The sequence below is a fragment of the Suillus fuscotomentosus genome (genome assembly GCF_016647785.1).
Source record: "Suillus fuscotomentosus strain FC203 chromosome Unknown F5891scaffold_100, whole genome shotgun sequence".
Classification (NCBI taxonomy): Eukaryota; Fungi; Basidiomycota; class Agaricomycetes; order Boletales; family Suillaceae; genus Suillus; species Suillus fuscotomentosus.
In genome coordinates, this window is record NW_024539612.1 from 61,335 (window position 1) to 79,174 (window position 17,840).

The 17,840-nt window shown below is 48.0% G+C and overlaps 8 protein-coding genes across 8 annotated transcripts; 4 read left to right on the plus strand and 4 right to left on the minus strand.

Moving 5' to 3' along the window:
* Positions 1-41: 41 nt before the first annotated feature.
* Positions 42-2,309, minus strand: F5891DRAFT_1196450 (uncharacterized protein; the record flags this gene model as incomplete). Its single annotated transcript, XM_041368296.1, has 11 exons — positions 42-135; positions 196-365; positions 413-607; positions 659-808; positions 857-1,306; positions 1,362-1,565; positions 1,616-1,800; positions 1,864-1,887; positions 1,957-2,133; positions 2,185-2,223; positions 2,276-2,309. 11 exons carry the CDS (start codon positions 2,307-2,309, stop codon positions 42-44), a joined length of 1,722 nt encoding a protein of 573 aa, XP_041218981.1.
* A 715-nt stretch (positions 2,310-3,024) lies between these two features.
* F5891DRAFT_1196451 (uncharacterized protein) lies at positions 3,025-4,746 on the minus strand (the record flags this gene model as incomplete). Its single annotated transcript, XM_041368297.1, has 6 exons — positions 3,025-3,432; positions 3,484-3,713; positions 3,762-3,832; positions 3,868-4,438; positions 4,492-4,619; positions 4,691-4,746. The coding sequence occupies 6 exons, from the start codon at positions 4,744-4,746 to the stop codon at positions 3,025-3,027; spliced, it is 1,464 nt and encodes a 487-aa protein (XP_041218982.1).
* A 624-nt stretch (positions 4,747-5,370) lies between these two features.
* F5891DRAFT_1196452 (uncharacterized protein) lies at positions 5,371-6,365 on the minus strand (the record flags this gene model as incomplete). The annotated part of the gene is made up of 2 exons (XM_041368298.1): positions 5,371-5,901; positions 5,955-6,365. The coding sequence occupies 2 exons, from the start codon at positions 6,363-6,365 to the stop codon at positions 5,371-5,373; spliced, it is 942 nt and encodes a 313-aa protein (XP_041218983.1).
* Positions 6,366-6,513: 148 nt separating this feature from the next.
* F5891DRAFT_1131286 (uncharacterized protein) lies at positions 6,514-9,660 on the plus strand (the record flags this gene model as incomplete). The annotated part of the gene is made up of 7 exons (XM_041364648.1): positions 6,514-6,978; positions 7,108-7,188; positions 7,240-7,527; positions 7,586-7,703; positions 7,761-9,263; positions 9,326-9,542; positions 9,624-9,660. 7 exons carry the CDS (start codon positions 6,514-6,516, stop codon positions 9,658-9,660), a joined length of 2,709 nt encoding a protein of 902 aa, XP_041218984.1.
* Positions 9,661-11,131: 1,471 nt separating this feature from the next.
* On the plus strand, positions 11,132-13,092 carry F5891DRAFT_1196455 (uncharacterized protein; the record flags this gene model as incomplete). Its single annotated transcript, XM_041368299.1, has 8 exons — positions 11,132-11,405; positions 11,462-11,533; positions 11,587-11,640; positions 11,691-11,852; positions 11,900-12,598; positions 12,645-12,728; positions 12,772-12,867; positions 12,932-13,092. The coding sequence occupies 8 exons, from the start codon at positions 11,132-11,134 to the stop codon at positions 13,090-13,092; spliced, it is 1,602 nt and encodes a 533-aa protein (XP_041218985.1).
* A 549-nt stretch (positions 13,093-13,641) lies between these two features.
* Positions 13,642-15,703, minus strand: F5891DRAFT_1196456 (uncharacterized protein; the record flags this gene model as incomplete). The annotated part of the gene is made up of 5 exons (XM_041368300.1): positions 13,642-14,609; positions 14,661-14,825; positions 14,871-14,974; positions 15,023-15,444; positions 15,497-15,703. 5 exons carry the CDS (start codon positions 15,701-15,703, stop codon positions 13,642-13,644), a joined length of 1,866 nt encoding a protein of 621 aa, XP_041218986.1.
* Positions 15,704-15,850: 147 nt separating this feature from the next.
* F5891DRAFT_1196457 (uncharacterized protein) lies at positions 15,851-16,253 on the plus strand (the record flags this gene model as incomplete). The annotated part of the gene is made up of 2 exons (XM_041368301.1): positions 15,851-16,135; positions 16,185-16,253. The coding sequence occupies 2 exons, from the start codon at positions 15,851-15,853 to the stop codon at positions 16,251-16,253; spliced, it is 354 nt and encodes a 117-aa protein (XP_041218987.1).
* A 192-nt stretch (positions 16,254-16,445) lies between these two features.
* On the plus strand, positions 16,446-17,120 carry F5891DRAFT_963049 (uncharacterized protein; the record flags this gene model as incomplete). Its single annotated transcript, XM_041375960.1, has 1 exon — positions 16,446-17,120. The coding sequence occupies one exon, from the start codon at positions 16,446-16,448 to the stop codon at positions 17,118-17,120; it is 675 nt and encodes a 224-aa protein (XP_041218988.1).
* Positions 17,121-17,840: the final 720 nt, after the last annotated feature.

Consider the following 17,840-nt stretch of genomic DNA (forward strand, 5'->3'; position numbering starts at 1 on the left):
ATGCGACTATTTAACACGAAACTGCCAGTCAACCCAGAAATCTACTCTTCGTCATCCATACCATCAAGATCGAGGAATGCCATTGCAGAGTCGTGTGACCCGACGAGAGCAGCATTGCCGTTGGCGGAGAGTTGTCTTATGGAGAGGTGAGACTCGGACACGATAGTCAATAGTACAATGCAGAAATCAACTCACTGGATAGCATCAAAAATATTGGCCATCATTTTATGAAACTTGCCTGGTGCGGCCCCCTTCATTTTCTCGAGAAGTTTCACATGAAAAAAGTAGACCTCGCTGAATAAATTGCCTGTAAAATTGAACTTGGATGGAGATCCATTGGCCTTCCACAGAAGTGCAGCATATACCTGTGCACTCGTCAATACATGAACTCGGACTGGATCAAGAAATATACCGAAGTACTGGTTAAGGCCACCATTGGAATCGTCACCTCGGGCCGTTGGGCCTTGTTGCTCGCGATCTCCTCAAAACGGTCCGAAAATTTCATGCCAACTGACTTTGGCCCGTTGAAGTAGCGCCCTCTCATCAGATATGGCAAGATCTCAGCGAAGTACGGTTTTTTTGACTGTGCAATTGGAATATTTTTCTCCTGCAGTCACCGGGTAAATCAGCATGTGTGACCCAGAATATAGCCACCTACATTGAAATGCTGCTCATAATGATAAACGTGATTGACGAGCAAAGCTTTTGCGGTGTCGACACAATCAGGCCCGAGACGGTAATATGCTGTCACCTGTGCGCAAGCATCATCTTTCAATTCTGAGCGGAAAAGTGGGACTCTGGCTTCCACCTGCACAAGGTTCAATTAACTAGTACTCCAGTAGAGAATACAACGTACCAGCATAGCAAGAGCTGTCACATACGAGTCGTCGGACTTGAGGCGATCCTGGATTATTGGGACACCACAAGCACGAGCTGCTGTTAAGAGCGCATTCCGCGTGAACAGACTCTTCTCGGTGAGTTCTGGATACCCGTTGACAAATGTAACGTGGACTTTGGCCTCCAATATCGCTCTTTGGACGACACGGCATGTGTCGATATCTTGGTCCATCAACTTCAGCTTACCGGTATTCGTCCGTATGAGTCTGGCACTTCCAGGGCGACCATGACGTGTAAGGCCAGAATCATGATAATCTAAGTCGACCTCTTGAGATCCCTCTAAGTCGACCTCTTGAGATCCCTCTAAGTCGACCTCTTGAGATCCCTCTAAATCGTTGGACTCATCCGGCACCATAATTTCTTCGAGTTCCTTGTCCGACTCGGCAATACCATCTGCCCAAACAGGCATCTGCAGTGTCCGTGACATCAAACACGGAAATAAGCACAATAAAACTTTCGCTCACCTCGTCTGCTCGTTTGCGATCGCGTGCGGACTGAATTTTTGCCTTCTGAGGGGCCACTGCACGAGTCCTTGGTTGGGTCGACGCGAAGGGGAACAGCTCAGCTATCTGCCTCGACTTCTTTGAGGCAGTTGTGCGAGGCCAGGTTGCTTGCGTCAAAGGAAAGTCAGCCTGTTCAGCTTTCGACATCGAAACAAAAATTGGTTTCTGAAAGGAAATGTATAGTCAGCTACCAGAACAGTAACGATGACACTTACTTCAGTTGATAAGGACTTTATGACAGAGTCAATGGGCTCCTCCAACTCGTCGTCAATATCCTCCATGTCCAAGTTATTTTCCTGCTCCGAGTCATTTTCCTGCTCCGAGTCATCATGACCAGGTTGGAATTCGGAAATCTCATCGCTGAGTAGTTCATCGTCGGACACTGCATGCGGTTTAGCAACTAAATGGTACCCGGGCCAGGTGAATCAGTCAATGACTATGAAATTATAGTTCATTTGCTCACCTCGGCGCTTCTTGGTAAGTGACCCTGTTGTGTCACGAGCTTGAGGTACAGTCTCATGTAAGCATAAGTCCGTTGCTTGGCGCAAACACTTACCTGGACGCTTTCTAGCCACAGGCCCAGGGATCTCTGGGACATGAGGACTAGCAACACTGCTGCGGCCATCATGACGCTTGGTGGCACCGGTAGACACATGGGTTTTGCATTGCACAGGAGCTTGAGTGAGCTTCCCTCCAGTGGGCCGCTGCCGCTGTGATTTTGTAGTCATCCAGACTAGGACAATATCCGGTGAGAAGTGTTCCACAATCATCATATAACACTGACCTGCGTTTTCCATTGCCTTTTGCTTTGCACTTTGAATACCTATAATGTATATTCACAGTTAGCTCTCATTATGACAGTAAGTACTACTTACTTCGACTAGAACCAGTGTTATCGGCGCGTGCCATACTGACTTGTTGAATGGTACTTTAAACAAGTAGATATTAGTAGATGATTTTGGGATGTAATGGAAGGAAATTGAGGAAACTACCTTGTACTGGCCTTGGTACTACCAATTTATATTAGATGCCACTGCCAAGGGAAAACTTACTCGCCTGCCATGGGTTCCAAAACGATTGAATTTTTGAGCGCCTGTTTTAGATTAGTTCAGGCTTCATCGGATCGCGAACAAAATCAAAGGTACAATTTGGTCAGCATCAATTTCAGGATCACTCCTACCCTTAACAAATAAGGTCCTTGAGAGCGCATGAATATAGGCAGCTGAAAAGAAATATACAGAGGCTAGAATTTGACCAGGCTCCTTTCCCAGCCCCCGATTCGAGTGTGAGGGGCGATATCTGAGGGCACCGTTTGAGGAATAAGGTCATGCTGGGTTCGAATTTTCTTGTATCAGGTGACATATCAAACGGTCCCCTCAGATATCACCCCTCACACTCGAATCGGGGGCTGGGAAAGGAGCCTGGAGTTTAATTTTACCTTCAATATCTTAGTGTTCGAATATCATCTTTACTGGACTCTCCTGTTCTAGAACTTGGTGTGATCATAACAGGTATAGTGTAAGCTCAAGGAAAAAGGATGAATTTTCATGTGCGAAGACACTGTGCATTTGTAGAGACGTTGAACGAAGTACAAGTTATGAGTATGTGTGCTACATGATATCTACTACAGCACCATGACCCCAGTCATCATCATGTCAAGTCGAGCTAATACATTAGTTGATCGGAGCTGCGAGTCTCCAACATTGAGCATGTGAGACTTAGAATGGTCAAATATGAGTTTCTGGACATCGTCCAGACCATCAATGTAGCAAATGATGTCGCTGAAAGTGTCTTTCCCTTCAAGCTGCGTGAATGGTATGACAACCAGTGGATGAGGCAGCTGCTCCCGCAGCACAAGCTTCACAACGGAACCAACAGCAGAGATAGCATAATTGACTTGCTGGAGTCGGTCTGATGTCATAGCAGCAAGAAATTCATAAATGCTGAGGTCACTGCACCATATGAAGTGAACGGTGATGTGAAAGATTAAGGGATTGTCGAGGATGCCATCTAGTAAAACGATGTTCCCGTCCTGAAGAACAACCAATCAACACTGTCTATTTGAAACAAAATTTAAACATACTATGTCGACTGTAAACCTATGCATGAAGGCCAGTGGGTTGGCACTATCGTTGATCAACACAGCTATCACGCGACCCCGGAATTGATCTGGCGCGACATTAGAGCCGACTGGTGGGTAAAGGTTGTAGCCCAGGGCAAGACAACTCCGAACGATGGCCAGGAGCTTCCGAAAAATGTTATTCCATGCCACCATAATCTGCTGCCGTTGGCTACTCGTTGTTTTAATTGTAGCTAAATAAATAGATTAGTATTCTACTCAATTTATCTGCCAAAATGTACCGTTAAGACCCGGGATAGACGCTGCCTCCGAAATTGCAACAGATACAAGTGCCGCACCCGTGTCATCAGTACTGGCCATCGCATTTGCTGTCAGTATGAACCTCACAATTCTTGTTCAACAATCTGCTTCTTAACTTGAGGCGTAACATCAAGGATAATGGGACCTGGTCCGGCTGGCTGCATAGCAGCAGGAACGGTGTTGGATGTGGACTGTGAGGTGACAGGTTCTACCGGCATGACCGGCATAATTGCCGGCTGCATGGCCATGGGTTCAGGTGGCAGCACAGGGGCTAGATGGGCCGTGTGTGTAGTATGGGGGACAGTGACTGCGGGTTGCACAGGACCAAGGGCAGCCATCGTTGGCTCAGGCGGCGGAACAGCTCTGGGTCCGGGTATGAAATACGGCATGGTGGAGGAGGTCCGAGCATGCCGATGCCTCTCAGAACGCTGGGAGGATCCTACAAATGACTGGGGAAAGGGTAGTGGGTAGAAGGTGTCGAACTGTGCGGAGGAGGGAATGAGAGGCTGAATGCTGTCGACAGTGCTACTGGTCGACGGATCATTAGTGCTGGATGGCCCAGGGGAAGGTTTTCGGGAGTTAGATAGCAAATCACCGGTGTTCATCATGTGGTGGTGGTCGGTCATACGGAGGAATCGTTCAAGTGGATCCTCATCATCTGCTTGATGCACTATTAGCTCGCGACTACTATAACATTGGATGAATACATACCATTCAAACTTGTTCCCGATCTGAATCCATTGTATTGATTGTCATAGTCATTTTCGAATGACTCGCTGGTAATGTCTTGAAGTTCACCAGAAATGCCTGAATGCGGATTATGGTCAGGCATCTGCATACTTTGCTGAGAGCAAGTAGGTAAGGAGAAATGAGATGGGGAAGGAGTGGCCACTGGTTAAAGGGTACTTACACCATGCGTCCGGGGGCTGGAATTGAGCGATTTCCTGCATCGCGCGCTAGAAACATGATGTAGAACCTCATTATAATATGTAATAGCGAATAAAAGAAAAATTAAATAGAGCCAAGGTATTGGGCTAGCCATATCTGATACTAACAGCAATAATCCATGATAATGGCGACGCATAAGGTCAATATCAGTGGGGTGAGGCTCAAGAGATGATGGGAATGGAAGCGAAATTTGAATTGACTCACTCAATCCGTTGAATAATCGACCATGAGCATTGCATGTAAGGCGGCCAAAGAGAAGCAGTACATATATGGGATGTTTGAATGTCGACAAATATGGTTATTCAGTACCGAGAATCTTAATAATGCTGCGCACTGACTTCCATGTGCCGATCAGATGTTGTATTCTTTGACAAATGTGTAGTTCCAACGAGCATAATAGTGTGACAACAACTTGAAAATAAATATGAAAAAACTCTAGTACATTATAACTGCACAGAAGAGAAAATACATATGGTTAAAGCAATACTATCAGACGCGCCATAGACACCTCCATATTGATGTCACGATGATGGCAAATGGGGATTGATGAAAATGCGATCTGAGTTCACCGCTGCTTTATATGGTTGATCAGTGTGGTAATACTTCAAACGAGAATTTCACGTACCAATGGAAGAGCAATTATCAGGTAGTCGACTGTTCAGAGCCTTCGCATGAAGCCTCGGAGTCAAGGTCCGAATCATCCACATGGCAAGATTCATCAGATGAGTCAGAAGGTTCCTCATTGCTGAGGCAGGAGAATGTGATGGGGTACATGGGGAATACTTCGGGAGATTTCAAAAACGCCTTCCTGACACGTACACTCAGGAGCTTCGCAACCTGATCAGTTTGTGTACTGATGATACGAAGGGCCTCGGATTCGTCCTGGTAGACAGCTTGGAGATAATTCCTATCATCACCCAGTTCTGCCTGGCCACGCTGCGAAAAGATCTTCCTGAAGCACTGCAATTCCCACTCTGCCAACTTGAATCGTTCTTCATTTTCAGCGTGGATACCATCAAGAAATATTGAGTGACGCTCAGCCTCTTCGATTTCCCACATTGTCAACAACATGCATTGGCGCGCAACCTCGCGCGTTGCAAGCTTGGCCTTGTATCCTCTGTACAAGGTCGAAGTTGTCATTTGGGAGAGGCCACTCTCTAACTGTTCTTCAAACTTTAAGACTACATTAGCATGATTATTAACATCGGGAAGTCAATTCAATATACCTTCTTAGTTGCTTCCAATGGAAATTCGGATTGGAATTTGAGATTCATCACCCAGGCTGCATAACGAAGTTCCAATGGAGCTGGGTTGGTGGGGTATGGGAGAGACGTCCTTGATGGTTTCTTGCGTGCGAAGTGCTGTTGAGGAGATAGAGACTGTGACCTTTTGCCATGCCTAGAGAATAGGCTCTCCTTTACATCAGCAGGCTTGGATGCTCCATCCCGTTCAATGCGCAGAGAACTATTCATCATGTTTGGAGAGAGGCCAGATTGTAGGCTTGAATTACAAAGAGTCATGTCAGACTGGCCCAAGGAGTCGGGAGAAGATGGAATTGTGGGACTGCTCATTTCTACAGGTGACAAAGGCAAATGAGGGCTGCAAGATTGAACAGGAGACGGAGGTGAGTTGGCCATCCTATAGTAAGGGAATCTCGGAACTTAGGTGGTGATACAGGTGATATATATTAATGGATACCTAGCGCGGAGCCTGAAAAAGGAAGCTTACAGGGTGTACTACTACAGTAGTATCTATCAGCAGAGCGCAGTGATAGCATTATACAGCATGGTCAGTTGCCCCGGATGTCATGAATCCTTTTCTGCAACAGGTTATAGTCAGCATCTAGCCAAGACTAGACAAACACCATGCAGAGCCTTCCTTGCTACTTTTCGTGCAAATTCTAACTCCCAGGGCCTGGGGAGTCCGAAGAATCCGACACTCCAAGCTGGCACACGTTCCCTGTCACCGCCTCCAGGGTCCTTGGAAGAACAAGATCATCCAATCTTATTTGAGGGAGATTTTTTTGGTACTTACGAGGAAGCTGATCTAGAATGGCCAGATGACCATTCTGGTGACGAAGAAGAGGACCTTTACAACGATGAATGGGAACCTCCTGCACAGGACAATAATGATGAACCGGAACCTCCGGTACCTGACGACGACATACTGGAAAATGAAGGTGCTGAAGCCTTGGAGAACCGAGAAGCTCGTCGGGAGATTGAGCAACGTACCATGGAGCAAGATCATATTGTTATTGTGCCCTATCCGGATGCCCATGCAGGCGTACCAATAACTGGACAGCCTGCTCATGATTCAAATACCACATACGGTATAGATGCTGGCAACTCCAACAATATTTACGCTCCTTTCACCTCCCAGATAGACTGGGACGTTGCTAAGTGGGCAAAGTTACGCAGTCCTAGTTCAACGGCATTTACTGACCTTCTTGCAATTGATGGGGTAGGTGCCAGTGAAGGTTACATCCTTGATTGTTCTGATATCCATATGTAGGTCAGTGAACAGCTCAACCTTTCATTCAAGAATTCAAAAGAGCTTAATAAGATAATCGACAAGGACCTTCCTGGACGACCAAAGTTCAAGCGTGAACAAATCATTGTCGCTGGTGAAGCATTTGACATTTTCTACCGAGATATTGTCGAATGCATCAGATCTTTATATAGTGACCCTGACTTCGCCGATTTTCTCATATTCAAACCAGAGCGTCATTACGCTGATGAGGATAAGACGATACGATTATTTCATGATATGCACACTGGTCAGTGGTGGTGGGACACACAGGTAAGCATGGTATCATAAATTCGATGCTTGGCCTACATTATTGACTTTGTAATTCAAGAAAGTGCTCGATCGACGACGTCCGGGTGCCACAATCATCCCTGTCATCATATCGAGCGACAAAACCCAGGTTACCATGTTCCGCAACAAAACTGCATATCCCGTCTACCTTACAATCGGTAACATTCCAAAGGAAATCCGATAAAAGCCATCCTGTCGCGCTCACATTCTCCTAGCGTATTTGCCTACTACCCGCCTTGAGCATATCGCAAATAAAGCCTCAAGACATCGAGCTGTTGCAAACCTCTACCATGCCTGTATGAGTCGCGTACTGGCTCCCCTAAAGACTGCTGGAGTTGATGGGCTTGTGATGAGTAGTGGCGATGGTGCACGACGTCGTTGTCACCCATTGTTCGCGTGCTTCATTGGTGACTATCCTGAGCAGTTACTTGCTGCTGGAGTGAAGTCGATGGAGTGCCCGAAGTGCGATGTTCCCACAGACGAACTCGAAAGTAATACAGCGCAATGCGATATACGCGATCTTCATGCTGTGTTGGATGCTCTCGCTCTGATCGATGAAGGTGACCTGGCCTTTGTACAAGCATGTCGTGCTGCTGGAATCAAACCAGTTGTCCATCCATTCTGGGAGGACCTGCCCTATACAAACATTTTTCAGGCAATCATGCCTGACATGCTGCACCAACTATATCAGGGTCTCGTCAAGCATTTGCTTGGATGGTTAGCACAAGCGTGTGGAGCTGCAGAGATCGATGCACGATGCCGTCGGTTACCTCCCAACCATCATATCCGACTATTCATGAAGGGTATTACCAGTCTCAGTCGCCTCAGTGGTACTGAACACAGCCAAATATGTCGCTTCCTCCTTGGCATCATTATTGACATCCGGCTTCCTGGAAATCTTGCTTCGTCTCGCCTTCTAAAGGCTGTACGCGGTCTCCTCGACTTCCTCTACCTTGCGCAATATCCATGTCATAGCTCTGAAACATTACTTTTACTAGATGAAGCTCGCGCACTCTTTCACGACAACAAGGAGATATTCGTTGACCTTGGAATCCGAAACAACTTCAACCTTCCAAAACTCCATGCAATACGTCATTATATGTCTATGATTCGGATGTTTGGGACAACGGATAACTACAACACCGAGTACACTGAAAGGCTGCATATAGATCTCGCCAAGGATGCCTATCGTGCTACCAATCACAAGCACGAATTCACGCAGATGACACGATGGCTAGAACGAAAGGAGAAGATCATCCATCACGAGCAGTACATAAAATGGTGCCTTGATAGAGATCGCGCTCCTTATCAACCGCGTCCACCTGACCTACGCCTCGACCGCACCCTAAAAATGACAAAGCATCCAAGCGCCAAAGCTGTCTCAGTTCCAACATTGATATCTGACTATGGCGCAACTTACTTCCGAGAAGCACTTGCTCGGTACATTGCAGAACAACAGAATCCAAATGAGGTTTTCACTTGTCAGCGGCTGGAGAACGTCGCTGCAGGTATCCATTTACCATTCCACTCCGTCCCCGTATATCACAAGATAAAGTGGTTATCGACTGACGCTCGAGGGCATGGCGATCCACTTGTGACGGTGGATAGCATACACGCTAAACCCCAACGCGCTGCTCTCCAAACGGATGATGTAGTACCAGCACGTTTCGATACTGCACTTATCAACGATGGTACTGGCAGCTCTGTTGGCATCAAAGGTATGGCACTACACTTCACTGGATTCACACTGTTATAGCGTCAGCGATAATTTTGTTGCTAGGCTTCCGCATAGGCCAAGTTCGTGTCATTTTCTCAATTCCTGCAACGGCAACACAACTATTGTTCCCTCCAGTAAACCAGCCTCCCAAGCACCTTGCGTATGTCGAATGGTTTACTCCCTTTCCTGCGACACCAGATCCCAGGCACGGCATGTACAAAGTTAGCCGATTCATTTGCAGGCGATCTTCATTTCATCGCAGTTTGCGCAGGCTAGTCTGGTGAATCCGAACTTCTTGTCAGGAAGAACAACGCAAGGAACCTTCAACTTGACACATTTGTCACATTTACGGGAGTGGTAGCGAACGGATTGCTGGACCATGGGTCAGCAAACATTGACCGCATGCATTTGCTTGCCTACTTACCTCCACCGTTGTGGCGATGTTGGAATCCAGACCCCATCCGGCAGGCTAAAAGCGTGCAAGTAAGACCCGAATTCACAGAGGTAGAGACGACTCACCCTGGTTTCTTCATCCCAAAAGCCTCTGTCGTCCAGCCATTCTGGTGCAGAAGTACCTGCTGGTGTGGCATCCGGAGCCACAACATTGAATGTCTTGACCGACAAAGCCTTGTGCTATATCAATTGCCGGTGAGCAATGACCAGAGATATACTATGAGAGTCACCTTAACAATAATGGTACCAGCGGCCCTGTGGTCCTCTTCATCCGACATAAACTTCTTCTTCCGTTTGCGAATTGGTTTCCGGGATATGGGCGTTGGTGTGAGTCCGCTCAATACCTCCGCTTCTTTGCCATCATTGTCGCTCTCTTCTGCTTTCCTTTTCGTCTTCCTGGGCCGCGAGGCTGTCTCCGGTTGTGTCTTCGTACCTCCAACCATAGGGATATTGTGTCTCACCATCACGGGAGCGCTGGAATGCGGAAGGGGGGTCAATGCCTCCCATGCCGTTGTGTCGGCAGCACTACTTCGGATGTCCGATACCATGGGTTCCATTACCGGAACCTCTGAGGTTTGCAACACGGGAGTGCTAGGTACGAATGTATTTGAAACAGATGGCGTCGCCGGCATCATTACTGGGATGGATTCTGCAAGAGGTTTTGCAGCCTTCTCCGGGACCGCCGACGCCGACGTGGGGGGGTTGTGTTCGGGCAAGATGGAGGGGCGGTAGTCCACGGTCTTGTGGAACCGCGGGTGACTCCTAATGCGCGGGTCGTCGTCTATGACGGTCTTCCAGTCGGGCAATGACACAAAGATGCCGGCCTTGGAGTGCTCCCGTACTACGGCGGCACATGATAGCAGCTGAGGGGAGAACGATGTCGCGCTACCCCCATACAGCTTCAAATCTTTTGCCTGCACCAAATGTAGTTAGTTATCCAAAACACAGTATAGATCTAGTCGAGCAAAACTCACCAGGCATCTGGCAATTTCATCCGATAATGTCAGTGTGCCTGGATCACTTTCCTTTAATTTCATACATCGCTTCATCAATGATTGTACAGTCTCGAGTGTAGCCTGGAGAGCATTGTTTGCTATCTCCGAAGGTGTCATAATTGCGTATAGAAACTAGTGAGCAATGGGTGATGGTATACGCAAAGAAAGATAACTTCGATTCTTTTTCATAAGTCTCGGGATTTATACCAATACTTCGGTTATGGGCGTTTCCAAGAACGCGTGGCCATTATGGAAGCACGGTGCTGTGGACCTGTTAACACCATTATCACGTAATACAGCTTATTGTCCCACGCATTCCACTGCCACAACCACAGTGCCACAGTCGGGTGATCCACATATGGAAGTACATCTTGGCCCATCGTAATCCTTCCCCGACCTCCTTATTTTACACAAAACAGTCATGTTTGGAAAGCAAGTTCGCTTTGCTACAGCGGTATATTCGGATGACGATGACTCGGTCACCAGTGCCACTTCTGATAGTAGCTATGTCAATTCCTCTGACTCACTCAGATCTACGCGTAGCAACTCTCCGGAGGTAGCAAAACACAAATTCGAAGGGCCCCTCGCCTGGTGGCATGGATATACCCCATTGGACTCATGGATTCCGCCCGCACTTTCACAGATCCCGAGGTTTAAGGGCCTGATCGGAGTGGAACCTTATATAAGGTTCAAACGTAAGTCGGCTGTCGAAGCTTCTGACCCGGGAATGCTCAAAACTCTCCCAATGCAGAATATAATTTGGCTGACGAGGTGCGATTGAGCCAAGAATGGACAAATGATCCCATCGCAAACAGGGACATAAGTATGTTATTCTCTGGCCTGACTTGAATCGCTAAGCTAAACTTTATAACACAGGATATGACATGTGCTTTTTCGGAGAATTTGATGAAGTTACAAGCATGCTAGCCGGTATGTCGCATCCCGTCACAATCTAGAGATATTCTCATCCTTTGTTAAAGATATCCATGTCCTTGACATGACTCACAGTACTGCCATTGCAGCAAAGGCCATTCCACGATCCCGGGGACTCACCAACTTGGACCGGTCGCCTCTCGGTCTGACGCAGGTGAATAGTGGTTCCGTAGATGAACCCATGCATGAAGATAAGGGGCCGGATAGATGTGAGCACCCACATACCCCGCTCGGGTGAAACTAATCATCAGCATAGCCGCGGATGATACCGCCGGATCACTAACAATGGACCCTTATGATTGCGGGTGGGAGGACGCACCGGCTGCAGAAGATCTCCTCTCGAGCTTGTTCTCAGGAGAGCAAGCAGATCCTTACGATTGCGGATGGGATGATCGCATGGAAGTCGATACACCGGGAGTGAAGGAAGACTCAAACAACTTTGAACGGGAGGATGAGTCGAAGAATGGTCTGGTACCGGGTCTGCCTATGGTTGAGGAAGAAGACGCGTACGACTGCGGATGGGAGGATGCTGTAGATGTGCAACCCATGGCCTCGTCAATGACTCTTGGCCATCAAGACGATCCATACGATTGTGGATGGGAGCATCGACCAGATGATGGTGCGGGGCTCACGGACTCGGTTGTGACAGTTGAATGCGCAGAAGATCCATACGACTGCAGATGGAGCGATCAGCAGGATGATGGTGCAGCATTCATCTCCAGTGTTGCAACAGAAGACCTGTACGATTGCGGATGGGAGGAAGAAAAAGATGCCGACAGTGCGTCCCCGGTCGTGATTCCGGAGGACCCTTATGACTGCGGATGGGGAAGTGATGCCGACAACCGGGATATTGCATCAAGACATGACCCTCAAAACGGACAAATCGGTCGCCGGACGAACAGTCCGACGCCGATGGATGGGCTTTATATAATCGACCTGACATCGTCTTCTGGATGTAAGTTAGTCCTGATATTCAATACTTGTCGCTAATCGCATTGCAGCTCCCAAATCAACAAGAGACGCCAGATATGGGCCGATGAGCATAGAGATACCGGAAGTAATCGACCTCACGTCGGATGCTGGATGTGAGTGTTTTCGAATATGTTGTATATGCTGCTAATCGTGTAGCTGGCTCAGCATCTTCGCATGGAGTGTCCCAACGGAACACGTTTCAGGAGGCCGGCCTGTCAATGCACCGTGCCATCCAGCGCCTGAACAGCATCGGTACTTATCAGTGTAAGTCGTAGTGACTTGTAGAATGGTTATACTTTACATATATTTGGAACAGGAAATGCATCTACACAAAATGTGGTTGAGCAAAATCCTGCTGGCATGCCCAACTCACTTCCGGCAGCCACATTGCGGGCGAACCAAAGGCTCATAGGTGCATACGCAGACGCGCGGGACAGAGTGACAGAGCTCGGTGAGGATGTTGTTGCAATCTACTGATTGCTGGACATCCACAGGCGCATTATGGATCCGTTGGATGCCATGATAACAAACCTTCAGCAAGGTGATCGGTAGACATCGGTTGATTTGAGAGAATTTATAACTTTCATTCATAGAAAGAACCATGTAGTAGTAGCATTATGTATCACCATACAAACAAAATGTACAATGTCCATGTCTCTGTATCCAAAGAAAACCGGAATAGAGAGTTATGATACAAACCATGCAGCATAATTGTGTGCTCAAGTTCTTACATAGTCGGTAGCATATCGGGAGTTTGGCTTGTGCGCACGCGTCGTGGGAAGGCGGTTGGATGTTTTGCTCCGGGTGCGTTTTGAAGGAGATCCTTCCATGGATTCTTCAGCGACCCGTTTCTTCAGTCTCTTCGCCACGGGCTCTATCTCATTCTTGGTGACCTGTTTTACAATTGCTCGGCCTCTTTTCCTTTTAGGAGGCGACCCTTCTAAAGTTTCTTCAGCAGCACGTTTCCTGCCTCCCTTCTTTGCATGTTCTTTACCGGTCAGATGGCGTGCTATGGGCATTGCAGGTTCAGCTGTCCTTGTTGATGCGGATTCCACGTGACTGGCATTCGCCCGGTAGCCGGGTGCGGCGCCGCCAGACCGGGAGGCTGGTCCGACCAGTGCGGGCGGGTGGTATCACCGGTCGTGTGACGATGGATTTAGATCCCTCGCGTGCAGTAAACTTTGCAGTTTGTTTGACACCATCTATCGTGCTGCTATCCGTCGAGCTGATATCGAGGATCTGAGCCTTGCTATGTTTTACCATATCCATCTTGACATGTTTGTCTGAAGGTGCAAGGGCCTTTTGAGGGAGATTCTGTTCGACCTCACTGTCAGAGTCATTGCTACTCATGACAGACGCTCGGTAGTGGTGCCTCGGCAACCCCGTATGCGACTTCCTCCCCTTCAACTGCCTTCCTGTCCGTGAGGGCAGTACATCATCATCCGATTGTTCAGATTGTTCGGCAGAGGACTCATCGGTTGTCCCGATACGATTTATGTCCTTGTCGGAAGACGTGCTTTTGTTCTTAGATCCCTCGCTCTTGTTTCGGGGAGTGGTAGATGAGGCGCTCTTCTTTGCCTTGACTCCGGAACGATGTGCAGGGGCCGGCTCATCGTTGCTCCCCTTTTTACCAGAAGATTGTCCACCTGTGGATTGCCCATGATGGCCATGCTTCTTTGACTTTGATCCCGATGACTTCTTCATCTGGGTGGTTGGCTGTGCCCGGCTTGTGACACGCCTATTGTGGTCAGTCGCAAGGACGATATCCTGGCTTTCATTGTCCCACCATCCTGTAAATTCGAAGACGTGCTCTTTGCCTTCTTCCTGTCTCCTATACCAAAATCGTAAAAGCTCTGTGGCGTGGACCTGCCTTAGCTTTGATGGCTCGGCGAGATTGTGACCTTCCGGAAGATATTGTACGGGAATGATCTTGTCGTACCTGGGTATCACATACTTCCATGGTATAGAAACTTTAGGGTCCCCACAGCACTTCCCTTCATGTTGTTTCAGTCACTGAATTCACCGGAAGAAGGAAATCGACGCACTGTAGTGCCATGTCAAAAATGCCCGGACGACTGCCTTCTTTGTATCTAAGTCCATGGATACGTATTCAGGGATTACAGGATATCCATCATCTCCGATGTGAAGGGTATACGTGTTGTCCTGTCTGCCTTTCTTCCGAGCAACCGGATTCTCGTCCACATCGCCCTCTGATCGCAGTTAGTTTGCACCGGATACATAATGAAGCGGCTTACCGAATACACTGGCGGCATATGCGTCCCATTCTGGCTCAATCACTTTCCAGTTGTAACTCTTCATGAACGACTCGGCACCACCGAACTCTTGGTTATAGTCATGTCTGTCTGTGGGGTGAGACGTTGTGGATCACAGCGGTCGAAAAACGCACCCGGCCACCTGGACCTTGCTCTCTCCATCCTTCCAAGCTGATAAAACGAACACTCTCATTCCCGCGCGGTTCCACATCTCCGATGAAAAATGTCGGATCATGTCGTCGCCCTTCTTTCTCGCGATCTCGACTTTGACATCGTCTGGAACACCTTGACTATTCCATTCATCGGCCGTCTCTTTGGCTTCTTGAAGGTCTTCCGGTGAAAGTGATGCCATCAGCCGGTTTAGGTAGACTGTGTAATGGTTCATCATCTCCTTTGTTCCGGGTTTGGCACCAGTCTCGTCATCGATTTTCTTCAAGAGCTCCTTTTTCCGGAGTGTGTCTATGACGCTTCTCTCGGTCCATTTCTGCCCCATCTTGATCGGGGGTTTCCCTGGTTTCTTCGCTTTGGCATGGTTGCGGAACCATGTCTCATATGTCTGAATCACGATGAGGAGCGTATCATATACCAAAAAATTAATGGCCACGCACCGCTTTACGAGCCTTGAACAGCACAATTGACATGACTGGTGCTTTCGTCCGGGCTTCCATTGTAGCTGCTTTCAATATATTCTTGCGCTCCGATGTAGAAGCAGAGCGCCATTGCTCGAGGTAAGATTGCAGGACAGCAACCTCTTCTTCATTTGCTGGAGGTTGTTTGTTGGACTCTGAATCAGAGGCAGAGTTGTGGTCGGACATCATTGAAGGACAAGGTTATTTTGAATGGGGTCTTATTTAAAATCATGACCTTTACTTAATTTGCGCTTCATTTGGCTATTAAGCGAGCCAAGCGTTAGCATGCAAATTTTGCTTGTCTTAAAATTCACACAAGTCTTCAGTCACCACATGGGCAAGTCTAGGGCAAGGACATTGGCTCCACGGGGAACGGCGCAATGGGTGACATGGAAAACAACAGAGACCACTCGCGGCTTGAAAGGGAAGTGGTGTCCAGTCAAACCCAGTCAGCCAAGCCCATCCGTGCAATCATCTCCAGCAAAGTCTCCCAGAAAACATAATTCCGATAGGGCATGGGATCAATCGTCAACCGATTTCAATGCTGACTATGAGGACTTTGGTAATAAGGAACCAATTGGTGCGCTCAACTTACCGTTAGGGAGAAAGAAGACAAAGGTGCACTACAATGTTCATGCCATTTGTTTTGTGCTGACCGATGTCCTAGAGCCCAAATGATTATCTCCGGGAATGGAAATTTCGGACTGATGATTACCTCCGGATCCTCCACGAATGAGAGGCTCCACCAGCAGATAAATCATGCTGCCTGTGCAGTGCTGAGTCAACTGTGTATAGGTGCCACGACTGTCTCGGCGAGCCATTATTTTGTTTGAAGTGCTGCAGAGATGAGCACCGGAGACTGCCCTTCCATAAGATAGGGAAATGGAATGGAGGATTTTTTGAGGAAACGTCTCTGACTAAGATGGGCATGGAAATTTATTTGGGGCATCAGGGAAAGCCTTGTCCAGTACTTGGGGAAATCCACGAATGGGAGGACACCGACGAGCCAATACATCAACCGGAAGAGGACCTCCCTACTATACTCGAACTTCCATTCTTGAACGGCAAGCAATGCATAACCATTGTTGACAAGTCCGGAGTACATTCGCTCATGATACGGTTTTGTCAGTGTCCGAATGCTTGTACCACCGACAAGCAATTATTTGAGATGGGCATGTTTCCGGCATCCTTCACCCGGCCGAAGACCGCATTTACCTTTCCGGTGCTGGATGGTTTCGCCTTGGACAACTTGGAATGCGGAACTTCGGCAATGAATTACTACAACAAGTTGAGAAGAATGACGTCAAGTATATTTCCGCAACTAGTCCCTGTAGGTGTTGCATATAGACATTCAACATCATCAAAGCTCAATTCCCCACAGGACCGTTACAGAGAACTGATGAGGGTAGCACGGCAATGGCGACAGCTGAAGCTGTTCAAATGGAATGGGTTTGGTTATGAGAGAAGAAGGCCGACATCCGGTGAACTCGCTCTCTTTTGCCCAGCTTGCCCTCAGCCCGGCATTAACGCCCCACTACCGGCCAATAGGCCACATATTACAGTGACCTATTTCCGTATAATACGAGGGAACGGACGTGCATAATATCCCGTATGATACGGGCCAGCGGACCATGGGCCCATGATCAAAATATCCTCGACTATGACGGATGGGCCGGGAGGCAAATTATTCCCGATGGAGGCGGGTGGGCCCATGCAGGGGATATATAGAGTAGATGAGTGGGCCGATGTACATGAATATTAGGTAGACGGGTGGGCCGAGGTAGTTGGATATTATGCAGATGGGTATATTAAGGTAGATGTGTATGAGATAGATGGGTAGGTACTTGTTATCACATTCACGGGTGGGCCCAGACACATATTAAATTAGATGGGTGGGCCGAGGGTATTATACAATATTGTATTATACAGGTGGGCCCAGACGCATATTAATTAGACCGGTGGGCCGAGGGTGTTGTATGGGATGTTGTATTAGACGGGTGGGCCAAGGGTGGTATAAAATATAGATGGGTGGGCCCATGTGTATCATAATTGTAAACACGATGGAGCTGAGGTAGTTGTACATCAACCAAATCAGAGGAGGTAATAAAATCAAAGTTACCAAGTTCCTGGAGCAGCAGGTGATCTCCTGACATGGCCTTTGATGGTGCACAGGTTGTCTTGCAAAATTTGGAATCCGGGGTGCGAAGCTTGTGTTACCCTATGAGAAGCCAAGTTCCGATTACCAACCTTTGGGTCAACCGTACTCAGAGGAGGTAATAAATCAAAGTTCCTGAGTTCCCGGAGCAGCAGGTGATCTCCTGAC